At 47.4% G+C, this 19,716-nt stretch overlaps 1 protein-coding gene across 1 annotated transcript; it reads right to left on the bottom strand.

Annotated features, from left to right (window-relative positions):
- Positions 1–812: 812 nt before the first annotated feature.
- Positions 813–6,357, bottom strand: LOC123127504 (CTL-like protein DDB_G0274487). Its single transcript, XM_044547236.1, has 6 exons — positions 5,581–6,357; positions 3,272–3,455; positions 2,956–3,180; positions 2,736–2,852; positions 1,673–1,906; positions 813–1,353 (listed from the first exon to the last, which is right to left on the bottom strand). The coding sequence occupies exons 1-6, from the start codon at positions 6,156–6,158 to the stop codon at positions 1,144–1,146; spliced, it is 1,548 nt and encodes a 515-aa protein (XP_044403171.1). The 5' UTR covers positions 6,159–6,357; the 3' UTR covers positions 813–1,143.
- Between the last annotated feature and the right edge of the window lie 13,359 nt (positions 6,358–19,716).

Below are 19,716 nucleotides of genomic sequence, written 5' to 3'. Positions count from 1 at the left end.
AAATGAGATACTATGTACGATAGAAAAACAAAGTCATCCCAATGATTTTTATACTGACATGGTGTCCCGAGCACCCTATGATGGAGCATCACTCTCCATCATGCTGACAACTTAGATATATGGATTGAAATAAAAAATAGAGGATGATGTTGACTTAAACAAAATTTAGGGGAGAATCTTCATGAGGGGGTCCCCTATTCCTCTTGTATCCCCTAACCCTGCCCATGCGATACGCTCGACATCCATGCCTGTCCCCTAGAGAGTAGGAGAAAGGATGAGTGGAGGAAGGGAGAGACGGAGATATATATAGAGAGGAAAGGTTTACATGACGATTGTTGTCGACTCAATCAAATATAGTATATGCATTATAGCCCGTAGCAACGCACGGGTGTTCTACTAGTCTTCACCTAGGTATTGAGTAGGAGTCACAAAAATTGTTTGTATTAATATCTTAATCAAACTTGTTATATTACTACAATATTTTATTTATTTATTTTTGGATTAGTTAGAATTGCTTATCACATATGTCACATAGTGCATATTACTACAATATTAAACTTCTTGATTTTTAAATAATTTGCTGCTAACTAGGGCGAGCAAGGACATTTCTTTGTAAGTTTACATGTGCGCTGCATGGGCATGCTTGGGGGGCGTAGGGAGGGGGCGGGACAGGCTAACATAAGCACACTGGGAAATACTATAACACAACTGTTCAGTGGGGTGGAAGGGGGATTGCAAGCTGGATCCCCCATTGATACGTCGAGCTTGGTATGCATGGCGGAGAGGCAGATAGTGTGTGGAGAAAGGAGAAGGAAAAAAGTGATTAGCGTTGATAAAATTTGATAATGTCACTTGATGTGCATGAGGATCCTCGAGATATATTGTATGTGTTGAATATTTGTGCCCCCGTTGCAACGCACGATCATTGTCCTAGTTTACATAATTATGAACATACCCCACGCAAAGAAGAACAGAAGGTACATACGACTGCCTGCTAGGGAATATTGCTTTTGAAGGCCTCGAAGATTAATGGGGCACTTCGTTCTCTATGTTTTCATGGCAGGAGGATCCAAAACAACTTGTTCTGGAAATGGCTGCTGCCCGTTCAATGGTTTGACAAAAATGACGTATCTGACATGAGATTCAAATACTTGATGTATTTGGCAAATGATCAAGCCGACCGTTCAGTATTTGGCGGGCTCGGGAGCTTCGGTACTGCAGTCGCTGGTGCAGTGCTTCTGACATTTGCTCAAAAAATTCAGGATCCCATCTCTGGATTAGAAGAGGGTCCTCAGCATAGCATATGTATATTGATGTAACTGCGCTTTCAACAACCACGACAGTTAGCCCGACCTGCAAAATAAAGCGGCTCTCAGTTCCGAATAAACTCAGCAGGAAATATTTAACTCGAAATATCCATAACAGATACTCCCTCCGTCCGGAAAAGCTTGTCCCAAGCTTGTCCATCAAATGGATGTATTTAGCAGTAACTTGGTGCTAGATACATCCATTTGAGGGACAAGTTTTTCTGGACGGAGGGAGTACTATTCATAAAATTCAGTCATGCAGCTCCTAGCAATACGTAAGAGTTTCTACTGCAAGAAAAATACATAATCCGGGAGGCCCCTTTAAAACACTTCAATCAAAACTGGATGCTCATGTAAGCACTTACCAGTATCATGCCAATCAGCATAGAGGTCGAGCCAACCATAATTGCTTTATCACGTTGTGTGAAATATGTCCAAACACCAGTACAAGTTCCTGTAATTAACCCACCTAATATTGTGCTCATCAAAAGAACAGCACCAGAACAATCATAAGCAATAAGTGCTTCAATGCCAGTCGACTGGAACAGCTCCCAAGCATCCCTAGCTGAACGATTGAAACTCTGTCCGTTGACAGCTATCTGAAAGTGAAAAACAGTGTGATACAAGTGTATAATGCAGTAGTAAGCCCGAAACCATTGTTTAGGTAATGATCAGCAACTTGATTGATATCAATAACCAATACTATGAAGGAACAAATCATTTCTCCATACAAAGTTTTACCAATTCGAAAAGAACAAAATCAGCGATTTGCTTCGCAGTCACATGCTTTGGGTATCAAGATTCCTAAGGACGGGAATGAGCCGACCCGCTCTGGCCCAGACCTGGTACCCGTTGGCCCCTCTGCTTTCTTCAGGGACATGGTGCCTGCCCAATGATCCAGTGGTGACTGGCCTCATATCCCCTTGGGTAACATGGTCCGACCCATTTTAATACTAGATTCATATAAAATAGGGAGTAGTAGTACAACATCTTTACAAACAGAATCATTTATCGGTAGGAATTTTAGCATGTCTAGAAAAACAGGCTATTTCTAGCATGAACACGCTTAGCATCACAAGTTAGCATATTTGCAACTCTACAACAGAGGCAATTTTGGATCAAGATTTTAAAATTTTCCTATAAACCGGATGCTAACAAAACTTGCAAAGGTGTATGCTATTGTAACGACATAATGCATCTTGAGCAATTAAATTTGTGTCGACCCGCTTGTCCCGATGGGCCGTAGGGGGCAGGCTCCCCTGGCCCAGTTTTCATGCAAAGCTGATATAGTTTGAGGAAACATGAAAAAAAACATAGTGCACAAATATGCATGGCAAAACTGCAAAACACAGAGAACAGACTCTTTTAACTTGATATCTTATACATCCTGAGAACTTCTGAATAGATAAACTCATATTTGCAACTGACCTGCACATATGCATATTTGTTGAAGAAACGAACAAGTGTCTCCACAATATGAAAGAAAAAATCAACACAGCACAGAAGACACTCGTTGTTGCCAATTTTAGAACGAACTCCTCTAATCTGAAATTAAATATAAAGAATGAAAAGGAGTAAACAAATGGCAGGCAATTAATTGATAGTTAAAAATTTCACACCAGCTAACTCTAGCCAGTAAGTCACAGACCTCCCAACGTAAAGTCCTAATGGCAGCCGTAAAGAGTGATCCATAGCAAATGCTTCCAAAAGAAGTTGTAACAGCATACTGAAGTGACTTTAGAAGTGGTTTGGGGGGCATCGACGCAGCAGCTTGTCCACCATGAATGAGAACAAGGAACACCATTCCTGATACTATGACATGGACTGTATTACTAAGGACAGCTCCAGTCCAAAACAAACTGACTGATAAAGCCTGCAAATTGCAGGATAATTATTAGAAAATAACTAAAAGCAAAGAAAACATTGAAATCCAACATAGAATAATGGCAACAACTTGCCCTCACCAGAACAAGCCACCATTGCCCACAATTCGGTATGGGCATAGCAACAATGCCAGAAACTCCAAAGGACCATAATGCCATCCAACAAAGCATTACCAGTACAAATGCATATGCTATTCTCATCACATCTGGAAGTTCCCAGACCATCTTTATTGCCTTTTGCAGTACTAGCATTGTAAATGGAAATCTAGCAAAAAAAAAGTTAGTTTTGAACAAATATATTACTCACGACTTCATGAGAATAAAAATCGTTCTTTTTTTATTTTACCACATAATTAAAACAGCAATAAGGAAATTAACAATACTGCGATCAAGCAGAAGTCGGCTAATGGACAGAATATCTTCTAGTACAGCAGGAACTCTGAGATTAAATTGAGAATTTGAGATGCAGAGGCTGGGGGTTCCAACCTCCTTATTGAAAAAAGAAAAAAAACTGTCTAACTGAGGTCCCATGTTGTTATCAAATACATGCGGAAAAGATTATCTCCCAGCAGAACCTTCGGAACAATAGTCATCCAAAAAAGAAAGGCATGATGTTTTCTTCCTAAAATAAGATCAACTTACAAAGCAAACTAGCCAATACATGATTATAGCAAAAAATATATATCCTGATCCAAGGATGGCATGAATGATTAACAGGATATCTACACTAGAATTCTCCACTTTTGAATCTATACAAGATCCACAGCTTTCTTCCAGAGACCGTCATGAATTGCAAATAAGCTGCCATGCCACTTTCATATTAAATAGAAACTTAAGATGCTTTAGAACAAAACTGAACATCTACTTTGTTAGAAAATGGCTTAACTGGGTCAATAACAGAGGAACCACTTGCTTCCAAGTTTCTGCTAATATGTGTTAGAATAAATCCGAGTCGCTCCGTCGATCTACCGAGGATCAAGCAATCATACCAGCACGACACCGAGATTTGTTAACGAGGTTCATCGATATGGCTACATCCCCGGGGCCTGACTACGGGCGCTCCTCCCCGTGACACCGTCACAATACCGCACACCGGCCACCCGGGCGCCGGCACACGCCGCCGGCTCCCCCTTGCGCGCCTGTGCTATTATGTTGGCATAGGTTACATCATGTGTCTACCCCCGCTATATATGAGAGGCCTAGGATACAAGTGTCCTATTAGGACACGACTCCATATCCTATGTAAACACAATACAACTTCTAGTCCAACTGTAACCTAACTTGTACACAATATTCGACACAACTCTAACAATATGATTAATATAGGGTAGAGTGCAAGATAATACACCCAAAATCAATGGCTAATTACTAGTAGAAATCAGCATCAAGTTTGATACTGGTTTGATGTGCATAGCCAGTTAGACACCCAGTACCAACTTTGTGGCTTCATCCCACTATGATATTGTTTACACGCTAAGGTAAAACTCAATAGCATGTTGTGTCATGCCCAAATATTTTGGCTTCACAATCCACCCAATTTATATGCAAGTTTTAAGGCTGAGATGGTAAGGTGGCCTACATAGTTACAGTACAAGTATTCACTATTCAGGCCTATTAGTAAATTAGTAAACTCCTACACCACATGCATCTTTCACCTAAAGAATGCATGCACCAACTTGTTCCACTGAGCAAAGCTGCATTTGGAAAGTATACCGATATGCTAACTCAACCCCGCATATGTCCAATAATGACAATATAGCAATAGTTAAACAAGCTAAAACGAAATTCAACTGACTTGTCCAATGCAACTGATTAAACTTGTACGCAAATATAGGGGCAGTGCAGCTATTCCACCATACTACACTTGCTGATTTTACTGGCTTTCCTTCCATACAACTATAATAACATTAATATTGAAACAGGATTGACGTTAAATCGTTCAAACATATAGCTATCAATGAAGCCTGCTTATTTGCAAGCTAACCATTTAGGAATGCACCCAAATGATGATAAGATTTTCTGAACCATAGTTTTTTGTTCAGCTATATTATTTGGTAGGTACTACGAACAAAAGCAGCACAATGCTTAAACTGTGAATTTCCCGTTCAAACCACGTTGACTCCAAAGCATATCATCAAAGAAAGCACTGGACTGCTTGCATACAGCCATATGCGCACAAGGACGTTCACACTGTTTGAAAGGGGGCGTGAGAACAGACATGAATCAATCCCCTAACATAATTCTCATGAATGGTTTCTTCAATTGTGCAGAAATTTACTTATCTTGTTCAACGTTGGTGTCACATCCTCAACCAATACAGTCCAAATTCACTATATGAAATTGCCAGAAACCACAGAGCAATTCCGAAATGCAGTTGAGGTTGAGTGTACCTATCAATCACTGACATGACGTAAAGGAAGTGGAGCGCAGCGCCTACAGCGAGGGCCACGCCCCAGAAGGAGTGGTTTCCCCAGAAGCAGAGCACGCTGATGACGGCAAGGTACGCCGTGAGGCTGTGCACGGCGGCCCGCATGAGCACCCTCCCCCCGTCCTTCTTCCCGGCCGCCGCCGCCAGCCAGGACCACGCGAGCAGCGTCCCCACCGCCCCCGCAGCGCCGTAGTACTTCCAGTACGTCTCCGTCAGCTCGGGGGGCAGCGCCTTCTCCTTGGACACGCCAACATCCGACCCCGGCGGCGCGACTGCGGCGGATGGCGCGGCGGCGGTGTGGTTGGCGTAGCGGTCGATGTTGAAGCGGTCGGCTACGCGGAAACGGTTGAGGCCGGCGAGCGCGAGCGCCCCGCCGAAGACGAGCAGGTGGAGGAGGAAGACGACCAGCCAGAAGACGTCGCGGCAGCGGCGCCTGGGCCACGCCGCCGGCCCCGCTCCCGGCCGGCCCCCCGCCGGCGCCGGCGGCGGGGGGCTAGGGTTCCCGCTCTGGTCCGACGAGGACGGGGAGGAAGACGACATCGCGGCGATCGACGATCCGCGCAGAGACTGCGACGGGACTAGCGTAGGGGGGGTTGGAGTCGAAGAGGGTGATTAGTGGTACAGTATCAGCGATTAGCGTTGAGGAGTGGAGAAGGTAACTGCTCTGCGCGGTAACCGTTTTGGGTCATCCAGGAGGCGCGGCGACGACTTGCGTGCGAAATGATGGAGAGGCGGGGCGACCACTTGCGCGACTCAAAGTGCGAAATGATGGAGACGTCGCCGCGGAAGGAACTGGCCAGCGGCTTGGTTCGTCCGGAGGCGGGGCCTTCTGTTGCGTCGCCACGAATCGGAACGGAAGGAAGACTGGCAAATTTTGGGTTTCCACCGGCGGTCGGTTTCAAAGGGACAGTGTTTCAGTTTGCTTAAAAAAAATTATTTGGATTGCTTATCACATCCTCCCTCCGTTCCATATTAGTTGTCTCTGAAATGGATGTATCTAAATGTATTTCGGTGCAAGATACATACGGAGAGAGTACTAGTTAATGTGTACGTGCAATGCACGTTAATTTGGAAGGATATTAAGTGCATGTGAATATTAAGTAAGATATTATTTGTGTGCTATTATGTGATTAGCATTATATTTGACATTAAATTAACTGCATACTAAACGTCTTAAGTGCTCGATATGGAAGTAGTCTAGGTCGTTGGATTGAGATAATTTGATGGCTGAGATTAATTGAATCTGCCCATTTGAGTCTTTTTATATTGGTATAGATGTAGATTGCATGTGTTTTCAGTTTGATTTTCATCGATCCATTAACAGACGAGTACCAATGAACTAACGTGTGTTGGTACTGAGATGAAAAAATATGTAAACATTTTTTTAGACGAAAGGTATCAGCCCGACCTTATAAATAAAACCATCAGACAATGTTCACTAGACAAATAGACAAGTAGCCAAAGCCCAAAGACGCACAAAATAAACATAGTCCTGATACATGGCTCCCAAGCCATAGGAACGTACCTAGTGCACCGGGGCAATTGATGCTACCGGTGCACCAAACTCTATTGCACACTTCAAAATTTTTGAAAAAATCCGGAAAAAAATAGTGCATTGACACAACATCGATGTAAGTTGTCACAAAAATTTAAATCAAAATTTGAAACATTGCTAGAGGTACAAAAATGACAAATTTGATATAAATATGCTAATTGGCCAAAACTGAAGCCCAACTTGTGTTATGTACTATTCAGTGTCAAATTTATCATTTTTATATCTCAAGCAATGTTTTGAATTTTGATTTGAATTTTTGTGACAACATACATTGATGTTGTGTCAATGCACTAAATTTTTTACGGATTTTTTGACATTTTTTAATGTGTAGCGGGGGACCGGTGCACCGGTAGCACCAATTGCCCCGGTGCACCAGATATATTCCCCCCAAGCCATACATGGCACACAAGCCAAAATACGAAGAACACAGCAGCAAGAGGACCTCCAAGTTCCATTAAACTCCTGGTTGCCGGCGCGACAGGGAAAATGCAGTAGCCCGAATCTTTGAAGTCATCATGTCGAAAGCCTCGTGGTCAGCGTCCCTAGTCAATGATCACCACTGCTGCAAGAGTATGCAAGATTTAAATAAGAAGTCAACAGGTTTAGTCGGGAAGGAGTGTCCGATAGTAAACTTGTTTCTACTAGTCCACAGCGACCAACAAATCGCCGCAAACCCCACCCAGGAAACCCGTTTAGAGATCCCAGACAGGCCATTGGTCAAGACCCTAAGTTCAGTAAAGGATGATGGGCTCTGAGAAACGTGAAGCCAAGATCTGATACATCACCACACGAATTTGGCCAGGGAGCAGTGGAAGAAGATATGCTTCGTATCTTCGAGCACACCACACAAAGCACACCTATCCGAACCAGGGTCGTTCCGCTTGCGGATTTGGTCAGCATCAGGCAGCCTTCCACGGAACGCTTGCCATAGGAATATTTTAATCTTAGGAGGGACACGAGCACGCTAGATAATCTTAAACTTAGAGGTAGGAGACCCTGAGATTAGTTTGGCATATAATGACTTAACAGAGAAGCGACCAAAAGCAGAATGGGGCCAGACCACCGAGTCCTCCCCCTCCGAGAGCAAAGGGATGCGGGCAACAAGTCACTGCCAATCATCCAACTCTTCAGGAGTCAGAGCCCTACGAAGGTCCATGTCCCAGTTATTCTCAGAGAGCTCAAAGATAGAGATCTTCGGATCCGGACAGTAATAGAAGAGCACTGGAAATGCCACCGCGAGAGTGGAGTCCTCATACCACCAATCCAACCAGAAACGCATAGACTTGCCATTCCGGACACCAAATCTTACTAAGGATTGAAACACCGGGAAGAATTTCACGAGATCTTTCCAAAATTGGGAGCCACCAGTCGATGAAGCAAACATGGGGCTAGATAAAGGGAAGTATTTAGCTTTAAGGATGCTAAGCCATAGCTGGGGCTCCGAGGCAGACATGATTTTCCACCACCATTTGATGATGAGGCATTTGTTTATAACAAATGTGTCAATGATGCCCAACCCCCCAAGTTCTTTGGTCTGCAAATTAGCTTCCACTTCACCGTCCTATATTTACGTTTGTTATCGGCCGAATTCCAATAGAAAGCACCCCTGTGCTTGTCAAAGCCAGCATGAATCCCTCCAGAAAGGAGGTAGAATCCCATAAAAACATGGGGAGGGAGGAGAGGCACGCGCTAATAAGAGCAATCTTGCCCGCTTGAGTGTTGTATCGGCCTCTCCACGGCATAACCCGATTGCCCACTGAGGGCGTCCTGGATTAGGGGGTCTCCGGACAGCCGGACTATATTCTTTGGCCGGACTGTTGGACTATGAAGATACAAGATTGAAGACTTCGTCTCGTGTCCGGATGAGACTCTACTTGGCGTGGAAGACAAGCTAGGCAATACGGATGTGCATATCTCCTCCTTTGTAACCGACCTTGTGTAACCCTAACCTTCTCCGGTGTCTATATAAACCGAAGGGTTTTAGTCCGTAGGACAACAACCACAACATACAATCATACCATAGGCTAGCTTCTAGGGTTTAGCCTCTCCGATCTCGTGGTAGATCTACTCTTGTACTACCCATATCATCAATATTAATCAAGCAGGATGTAGGGTTTTACCTCCATCAAGAGGGCCTGAACCTAGGTAAAACATCGTGTCCCCTGCCTCCTGTTACCATCCGGCCTAGACGCACAGTTCGGGACCCCCTACCCGAGATCCACCGGTTTTGACACCGACATTGGTGCTTTCATTGCGAGTTCCTCTGTGTCGTCACCAGAAGGAAGGATGTCTCGTCTCGTCTTTAAAGACGGTACTACTGCCGAGGGAGCTTTGGTTGTCGGCCAAACTCTTCGGCTAGGCGGTTTCATCATGACCGCCTGTTCGGCCGCCGCGCCGACGATGACTTCTCGGGTCATCGAAAACAGCCTCCACGTCAAATCGGCACTCGCCGAACAGATGGATCCAATAGAGCTCGCCTCCTTAAACGAGCTCTTAGATCGCATCGCCGCCCTAGGAGTCGCTACGGACTATGATCGGATTGGGCTTAAACCTGATCAAAGGGAGATTAACTCTCCGCCGGTCACCCATCATATTGCAGTGGTGGAGGAACAATGCGGAGACCTTTCCTCCATCTTGAGGACCAACTATGTCCGGATTCCCGAGCCCTCTGAGCCGGACGCCCGTTCGCGGGAGGACAACACCCAATCCCTGAACTTAAAGTCAGGCAGCGGGCCAGGGTTATCGGGTCACACCCCGGAACCGGAACTTTCAAAATTGGAAATTCCTCAGCCCCTGGATCCCAGATCAGGTGTGGGTTCGGATTCAATTCCATCCACCCACCCAAACATAAGCGACCTTTCCCACATTAGGCAAGAGCCCCAGGAAACAGTACATCACTACTGGGCCAGTTTCCTCCTTGCGATGAACAAGGTTAAGGACTGTCGCGAGGAAGACGCAATCTTATTTTTCCACAATAATTTCACGGACAAGGGAATCCTTAACGCCATAAATCATCGTGAGATAACACACTTTGCTGACTTGGCGTCCATAGTACGAAAGTACTATGCGATGGAAAGTGCCTGGAAAACCGAAACAAACTTTTGGGATAATCCGTCCCTGAACACAAACCCAGTCCGAAATAAAAGGGTGCACTATCACAATACACCCGGGTTAACTACCAAAAAGAAAAAGCCCTCTGCGGGGCAAGGAACCGTACCGGAGGGATGGCTCAACGGACCCTGCAAAATTCATAGTACAGTGGATGCAATACCAACGCACAGCCTTAGAGCATGTTGGATACTCCGGCAGGTGGCCAAAAGTGGTGAGGATCTACTCCTCCCAAATACCACAGAGCAACATCCCGTGGACAAAAATATGGTGTTAACGGTCTTTGAGACCTTCACGTCAAATAACAGACGCAAGCGAACACTCCGCAGCATGGCCGAAATCTGCCACGTAGCAGTAATAAATCCTTGGAGTGACACGACTATTACCTTCAATGCCAGTGACGAACCTAAATTCCGAACTGCCTGAGCACCAGCCGCACTGGTCCTCAGTCCAATCGTGGACAGCTTTCGACTCACAAGGTACTCATGGACGGCGGCAGCGGATTAAACCTCATCTATGAGGAAACCCTTCAAAAGATGGAAATAGACTGGAGCCGCATTGAGCAAAGTAGCACAACCTTTAGAGGAATCATCCCTAGTCAGGAAGCACGCTGTGCTGGGAAAATCACACCAGATGTGGTATTCGGCACGCCAGATAATTACAGGTCCGAAGAAATTACATTCTAAGTGGCCCCGTTCATCAGTGGTTATCACGCTCTTTTAGGACGGGAGGCATTCACAATCTTCCAAGTTGTACCACATTACGGGTACATGAAGCTCAAAATGCCCGGGCCCAACGGAATCATCACTCTCGCCAGCGATCCGGACACAGCACTCCGCGCCGAAAACAAAACAGCCGCATTAGCCCTCGAGGCATTATCCGAAGCCCTCTCGGCCGAGGAATTAACTACGCTACGCTCCATAGTGAACAGGGACGACGTGATACTCGACAAGAGATCCAAGTCCACCTCTTTTAAACCAGCGGATGAAATAGTCAAATTCCAAGTCCACCCAATGGACCCTACAAAAACAGCCTCCATCGGGGCACAGCTAAGCCCCGTTGTGGACGCCGCACTACAGGAGTTCCTGCGCAAAAACTGGGACATATTCGCATGGCATCCCTCAGACATGCCAGGAATCCCACGCAGGCTAGCCGAGCATAGCCTCAATATCCTGAAGGGATTCAAGCCGGTCAAGCAAGATCTTCGGTGTTTCTCTGAACCTAAGAGACAGGCCATGGGAGAGGAACTAGCCAAGTTATTGGAGGCCGAATTCATCAAAGAAATAAAACACCCAGACTGGCTAGCAAACCTGGTGATGGTACCAAAGAAGGACAAATCTTGGCGCCTTTGTGTCGACTTCAAAGACCTCAATAAAGCTTGCCCAAAGGATCCCTTCCCCCTCCCACGCATCGATCAAATCATTGATGCTACCGCAGGACACGAGTCATTGTGTTTCCTCAACGCATACTCCGGTTACCACCAAATCAAGATGGCGGAGTCCGACCAAGCCGCAACGGCATTCATCACGCCATACGGTCCCTTCTGTTTTAACACAATGCCTTTTGGCCTCAAAAACGCCGGCGCAACATATTAGCGCATGATTCAGACATGTCTGGAGAAACAAATCGGCAAAACAGTAGAGGCATACATAGACGATGTGGTCGTCAAAACCAAACACGTTGACTCTTTGATAGACGACTTGAGGCTCACATTCAACAACCTCCAAACATATGACATCAAGCTCAATCCGAAAAAATGCGTTTTTGGTGTACCAGCCGGAAAGCTCCTGGGATTCATTGTCTCTAGTAGAGGTATTGAAGCTAATCCGGCCAAAATCCAAGCGTTGTCATAGTTGGCTACCCCAACAGACCTCAAACAAATCCAGAAGCTAACTGGATGCGTGGCGGCTCTAAGCCGCTTTATCTCCCGCTTGGGAGAAAAGGCTTTACCCCTTTATCGCCTCCTTAGGCGCACCGAACACTTCGAGTGGACGGACACGGCCACAGCCGGATTGGAAGAAATAAAGGCCATTCTGGCAACCAACCCGATCCTGGCTGCACCAAACATCGGCGAACCAATGATGTTGTATATTGCGGCAACTCATCAAGTTGTAAGCGCGGTGCTCGTTGTCGAACTGGAAGCGGACGGACACAAATTCCCTCTTCAAAAGCCGGTGTACTATGTATCCACTGTCCTCACTCCATGCAAATCACGGTACCCGCATTACCAAAAAATAGCATATGCGGTATTCATGGCATCACGGAAACTGCGACACTACTTTCAAGAGTGTTCGATTACAGTAGCCTCGGAAGTGCCACTCAATGATATTATCAACAACCGCGATGCTACGGGCCGGATTGCCAAATGGGCCATTGAGCTCCTCCCATTCGACATAACATACAAACCTCGCCGAGCCATTAAATCGCAAGTACTGGCCGACTTCGTCGCCGAATGGACGGAGGCCGAACTCCCTAAAGAGTACGTCGCATACTCCAATTGGATCATGCACTTCAACGGTTCTAAAATGCTGGCCGGTCTAGGGGCTGGCGTTGTCTTGACGTCCCCAACAGGAGATACCGTTTGGTACATACTGCAAATATTGTATACAGATTCCAACAATGCAGCCGAATACGAAGCTCTGTTGCATGGTCTTCGGATGGCAGTCTCCATGGGCATTCAACGCCCGGAGGTGTATGGGGATTCAAACCTCGCAATATCCCAAATAAACAGAGATTTTGACGCCAAGGATCCGAAAATGGCGGCCTATCGAAATGCCGTCCTCAAAATGTCAGCTCGTTTCGAGGGACTCGAATTTCACCATGTGGCTCGGAAAAACAATCAGGCGGCAGATATCCTCGCCCGCATCGGCGCAAAATGCGACGCCGTCCCTCCCAACATATTCTGGAAAGGCTCTTCAAGACATCCGTAGCATGGGAAGGGGACACCGGTAACAACAGTCCGGACCCGGCCAAAATACCCGATACCGAACTCTCTGACACAATCGGAGGCTCCGCCACCGAAATAACACCTTCAGCCCACAAAATAATGGCCATTATTGCCCCATGGACAGAACCATTCCTGGCCTACCTAACTAGACAGGAACTTCTGGAGGACCAAAATGAGGCACGTTGCATAGTGCGGCGATCCAAGGCCTACAGGGTCCATGAGGGAGAATTGTACAAGAAAAGCACTACTGGAGTCCTTCAAAGGTGCATCTCTGAAGAGGAAGGGCGGAACCTTTTGGCAGGAATTCACGCCGGACTCGGCGGTCATCACGCTGCAGCCTGGGCTCTTGTAAGTAAGGCCTTCCGTACATGATTCTATTGGCCAACGGCCCGGGCAGATGCACAGGACTTGGTCCAACGTTGCGCCGGTTGCCAGCTCTTTGCAAATCAAAGCCACATGCTACCCACCGCCCTCCAAACAATCCCCATTACATGGCCCTTCACGGTCTGGGGGCTTGACATGGTTGGACCCCTTAAAGGGGGAACCCACAAGAAAAAAATACGTATTGGTCATGGTGGGTAAATTCACCAAATGGATAGAGGCTAAACCAGTTAAAACAGTCGAATCCAGACCGCTGATAGATTTCATATCCGGGGTTGTACACCATATTACGGCGTCCCCCACAACATCATCACTGATAACGGCACAAACTTCATGGCCGACGAGGTAAAACTCTGGTGCAGCAAAATGGGCATCAAGCTCGATTATGCTTTAGTCTATCACCCACAAACCAACGGTCAAGTCGAACGAGCAAACGGTCTTATAATGAGCGGCATTAAACCCAGATTAGTGTGTTCCTTAACGGAGTCTGACACGCACTGGGTAGAGGAGCTCGACTCCATACTCTGGGGGCTGCGGACCACGCCGAATCGTAGTACCGGATATACACTGTTTTTTATGGTATACGGCGCAGAGGCAGTCTTGCCCTGTGACATAATTCATGACTCCCCTCGAGTGCGCATGTACGAAGAAAGAGAAGCCGAGCTCGATCGGCAGGACAGTCTAGACACCTCGGAGGAAGAGCGCGACGTAGCCAAAGCCCGTTCCGCATTTTACCAGCAACAGGCTCGCAGATACCAAAGCAGAGAAGTACGGGCCAAAACTTATAACATTGGCAAACTAGTTCTACGACTGCCGGATAAGAAAAAGAACAAGCTCGAGCCCAAATGGGAAGGTCCCTTCATTATCGACCAAGTTCTGACCGGTGGAGCGTACCGACTGCGGGACGCATCGACTAGTCGACTCGAGCCGAACCCATGGAACGCAGACAGGCTCCGAAGATTCTACGCCTAACATTGGACTCTATGTTAGTCCCCTCCCTTTGTCCATTTTCTGCATATGCATCATCTGTCTTGTTTCCCTTTTTTTCTTTTTCTTATTATTTCTCTAGGCCTTCAAGGGTCACCTTGTGCCCCACTTGTACATTACAGATGCGCTAGCCGCACTCTCCATACCTGGGGGCTTCTTTCACAGAAGCTTAAATTATCTACCTGGGCCTCACGCCCAACACATGTGTTATACTTCCGCATGCACCTTTTTTCACCATTATATGCATCGATATGACTTAAGTTTTGGCCAAGCTGGGTTGCCTGGCTCTTGTATTTATGCCCTACGTTCCCGTTAATTCGGCTAGGGCATAAGGGGAGCACCTCTGCAATTGTTACTGCCGGGTCAGCCGGATGTGTACCTCGGACTGGGTGAAGCCGAAAGCTAGCGTTCTTAAGGGAATATTCGATCGGTGAACAAAAGATTACTTTTATTTATTATCCATATCTGCCCCCAGATGCTTTTTCTATGCTTCTTATTGCAGTTCGGACATGCACTTTAGAGCATGCTTGCCCAGGGAAAGGAACCCTTAACAGAACTATTCTCCCTGGAAGATGTTTCTTACTACCCATGTAATATAACATAACTAGTTGGGCACTTGTCTGATAAAGCACTAATGACCCCTACGCCTGGTCTCCACGCATACCCCGGTTCTTATATAACTGAGCGGGTATTCAGATTCACTCCGGACTATCGGGCCCGGAGGTTGAAGCGAAAAGGTCCGCAACGACAAATGATCTACAATCCTGCTAGAAGGCATTATACATGTCACTTTAATTACATAGTCATGCAGACTGACTAAACTCCTCTTCAATACCATCCAATAAGCTGTCTAATCTACAGTCCTATTGGGAATACTTTGCGGCCAATTCTACTTGGCCGTACACTAAGCTCACAGGGATCTCCTTCCCATCGGGCCCCACAGGTCCGACCTCGGCCATGTGGTTTGGGCCAGCCTTCGTGTACCGCGTCTTCACCATTGCCTAGGCTTCCCTGGCGCCCTGACGGCAGGCCGATATCTTCCATAATCGGAAGCGCCGCCGCGCTCCCTTCAGCTTCTCCGCAAGCTCTCCAAGGCCTTCGGGCATGGAGACGGATGGCCACAAGGCCTGGGCGACGCCCTGCATCACCTGCCGAACTCGTTCGTGCAGTTGTGAGATCTCGGGAAGAAGGTCACCCGTAGAACCGGGCATTTCCTCGGCAGGACGACCTATTAACATACCTACAGACATAACTCTGTCAGCCAACTTCCTCGCCAAACTCTTTTTCAAAGTTCGTTCAAGCACTTACTAAATATGATGTGTCGAAGCCGCCGATTCTCCTTAACAGAGTCCGACAGTTGGGCACGAACATCTTTTAGTTCCACGCCCAGCTTGGTGTTGGCATCTAGGAGATCATTCTTCTCCTGCCTCACCCTCGTAAGCACGCTCTCACTGGCCTTCAGCTGGTGTAGGAGCTGTTGCTTATCCGGATTTACTCCAACGTCATTTGCAATTTTATCGTCAGATACGCATATACGCCGCACTCTATATGATATTTATCATTCGAAGGATATATTACCAGAGGGGGTCTCTTTGGGCTCCCCTGCTGCGGCCAGTGCGGCCTGCAGTTGGGCTTTGCACTCTTCCAGCTCTTGGGACAGTTGGGTATTCTTTTCTGTAAGAACCTGCATAACAAATGATCCTTAAATCAGTTATTCTAACGGTTTCAAGTCTCAGGGGCTACTGATATATATAATCACCAAATTTTCTCACCCGTATGTCTTTTACATACTGCTCCGTGGCTCTGGCTAGACCATTTCGAGCAGCACGGAGGTACGCATCTCCTGAGTTGAAGGCACCCAATGCCTCTTGGGAGAAACAAGCGTCACAAAGAACAGTCCGGCGACGCCTGTGGTTCATGGCACTTTCCACCTTGGAATTGGTGGCGAACAGTTTATCCGCATCCTCTGTCGGAGGAGCGCCTGGCACATGCCTCGTATTCGTTCCCGCCTTTGAATCCGGCCTTGGATCCTGGCTGGTGGAGGCGCGATTAGTAGCCTCTCCGGGTATAGTCCGGCAAGCGCTCTTTTTCCTGAAAAGGAGGCATGGGCGTTAATATGCCTCTAAGAGTAATGTATTGCGATAAAGACGGCGCGCCGTACCGCTGCGTCGGTGTCTCAATCCGGACTGCCGGTCTTTTCAGCCTGCCTGGCCTCGTGACCCCTTGTTGGTTAGTCGCCGCAGGCTCGGCCTTATGCCTCGAGGACCTCCCCTGCAAAACACGATTGTTATACGGTAATCAAAAACACGCAAGGACGGATCCCTTTTCAAAGTACTGGGACTTCGGTCTCAGTTACCTGTGAGGCTGGAAGTAGCCCAGGGTAATCGTCCGTAATGGCCACCAAAGCGTTATCATTGCTCAATTGGTAAAATACCCCATCGATCAGTTCCACAGATATGTCCGGATCCTCCTGGGAGGCCGGGTCAAGAGACCGTCCAGGGTCCTCAGGTTGTAGAGGGGGGTTGTTTATCTCCCTTACAGCCTGGCGCAGCTCCTGCGTTGAAATCGCTAGACTGAATACTTAACTACAGGAATATGAAACGAATGGGCGAGAAAAAGTCTCCGCTTACCCAGCTCGGAGGATTGTACATAGAAAATCCGCCCTGCGGGTTGACATGGAGGAATTCCTCCTCTTCTCCCTTGTACAAAGTGGATAAGATCTTTATTAGATCATCAACCGAACTCGGCCCTTTACGGCCGTAGCGGGTGGCGTCATCCTCCCCATTGAAATCCCAAATGGGGTGGCCTCTATACTGAAGCGGCTGCACCCCCCGCATAATACATGTGGCCATGACCTCGATCATGGTCAATCCGGATCGAGCTAGCAAACTTATCTGGATCATCAGGTAAAGAACGTCCCTGTTATCTTCCTCCAGGGAGCCCCATGGACGCCAGCTCCGGCGCTTCTTCAAAGGAGCGTTGTCGAACTTAGGGAGGCCTATTCGAATAGGATCTGGGAGGGGGACGTCTTCTATATAAAATCATTCAGAAGTCCAGTCTTTGGATGTCTTCTTTGGGGTTCCGGACAGATATCCGGTCCCGGCAATACGCCACACTTCGGCTCCGCCCACTTGATATATTGACCCCTTCTGAGAATGTGGCACAAGGCAGAACAGCTTCTTCCACAGCGCGAAATGAGCCTCACAGCCTAAAAACAGCTCGCAAAGGGCTACGAATCCCGCGATATGCAATATGGAGGCAGGCGTAAGGTTGTGCAACTGGAGGCCGTAGAACTCCAGGAGCCCCCGGAGAAACGGATGAATTGGAAATCCGAGCCCTCTTACCAAATGAGGGACAAGGCATACCCGCTCTCCTTTGGAGGGATTGGGAAGGCTCTCCGCTTGCTCTCCGCCATTATAGGTGGCGAGCCCGGCTCGAACCGGGACCATGTACGCTGGGGGAAGAAATCCCTTGGTCTGAAGCATCACTAATTTGCTGTGCGGGACGGAACATCTCCCCCAATCTCCAGGCTTGGGGCTAGGGGAGCGAGAGGAGGAGCTGCGTCGACCGGCCATGATGGAATGGATGTCTGTCGGATGCGCTCCGGTGAAGGCTCGCCAAGGGAGAATGGTGTGATTTGGATCTGAATCCTCGTCTTTTTAATAGGCGGCTCATTCGCACAGCTAGGGGGGTAAATGTAAAAACACCCTGGCTCTTCACATTCGCTCGACACGTGTAAAGTGGTCATTATGGGGCGTGGAAGCCAAGGAGTGCAACATTCACAAAAGACGGGACACTATTTCAACAGGTACACGGAATTTGGGGAGGAACCCGCCTTACAATGCCGAAGACAATCTGCGCGCCGGACTCGTCGTCATTGAAGCCTGGTTCGGGGGCTACTCAGGGAGTCCTGGATTAGGGGGTCTCCGGACAGCCGGACTATATTCTTTGGCCGGACTGTTGGACTATGAAGATACAAGATTGAAGACTTCGTCTCATGTTCGGATGGGACTCTACTTGGCGTGGAAGGCAAGCTAGGCAATACGGATGTGCATATCTCCTCCTTTGTAACCAACCTTGTGTAACTCTAACCCTCTCTGGTGTCTATATAAACCGAAGGGTTTTAGTCCGTAGGACAACAACCACAACATGCAATCATACCATAGGCTAGCTTCTAGGGTTTAGCCTCTCCGATCTTGTGGTAGATCTACTCTTGTACTACCCATATCGTCAATATTAATCAAGCAGGACGTAGGGTTTTACCTCCATCAAGAGGGCCCGAACCTGGGTAAAACATCATGTCCCCTGCCTCCTGTTACCATCTGGCCTATACGCACAGTTCGGGACCCCCTACCCGAGATCCGCCGGTTTTGACACCGACACCCACCTTCATGACAACCGGGGCAAAATCTCTCGCCAATAATTTATCAGAAGATATAGGGAGACCAAGATACTTGAAAGGGAAAGAGCCAAGATAGCAATTTAAGAGTTGGGCGACCCTAAGGGCCTCGACATCTGATACGTCTCCACGTATCTATAATTTTTGATTGCTCCATGCTATATTATCTACTGTTTTGGACAATATTGGGCTTTATTATCCACTTTTATATTATTTTGGGGACTAACCTATTAACCGGAGGCCCAGCCCAGAATTGCTGTTTTTTTGCCTATTTTAGTGTTTTGAAGAAAAGGAATATCAAACGGAGTCGAAACAGAATGAAACCAACTGGAGAAGTTATTTTTGGAAGGAAAGCTACCGGAAAAACTTGGAGTGCACGTCAGGAAAGGAATGAGGGAGCCACGAGGCAGGGGGCGCGCCCTCCACCCTCGTGGGCCCCTCGTGGCTCTCCTGACATATCTCTTTCACCCATATATACCCACGTACCCTAAAAACATCCAAGAGCACAATAGATCGGTAGTTCCGCCGGCAGAAGCCTCCGTAGCCATCGAAAGCCGGAGGGGGCAATCCTTCTCCGGTGGCCATCTTCATCATCCCGGTGCTCTCCATGACGAGGAGGGAGTAGTTCTCCCTCGGGGCTGAGGGTATGTACCAGTAGCTATGTGTTTGATCTCTCTCTCTCTCTCTTGTGTTCTTGAGGTGATACGATCTTGATGTATCA

The sequence above is a fragment of the Triticum aestivum genome, chromosome 6A (assembly GCF_018294505.1).
Source record: "Triticum aestivum cultivar Chinese Spring chromosome 6A, IWGSC CS RefSeq v2.1, whole genome shotgun sequence".
NCBI classification, from domain to species: domain Eukaryota; kingdom Viridiplantae; phylum Streptophyta; class Magnoliopsida; order Poales; family Poaceae; genus Triticum; species Triticum aestivum.
This window is presented reverse-complemented; position numbering and strand designations above follow the sequence as displayed.

Bases quoted from the DNA above. Each gene is read 5' to 3' on its own strand.
- LOC123127504 (XM_044547236.1), bottom strand. From the start codon at position 6,158: ATGTCGTCTTCCTCCCCGTCCTCGTCGGACCAGAGCGGGAACCCTAGC. The intron at 3,456-5,580 runs GTACACTCAACC...TTTTTTTGCTAG, and splicing joins GTCATGTCAGTGATTGATAG to ATTTCCATTTACAATGCTAG. The intron at 1,907-2,735 runs GTCAGTTGCAAA...TTTCACTTTCAG, and splicing joins ACAAATATGCATATGTGCAG to ATAGCTGTCAACGGACAGAG.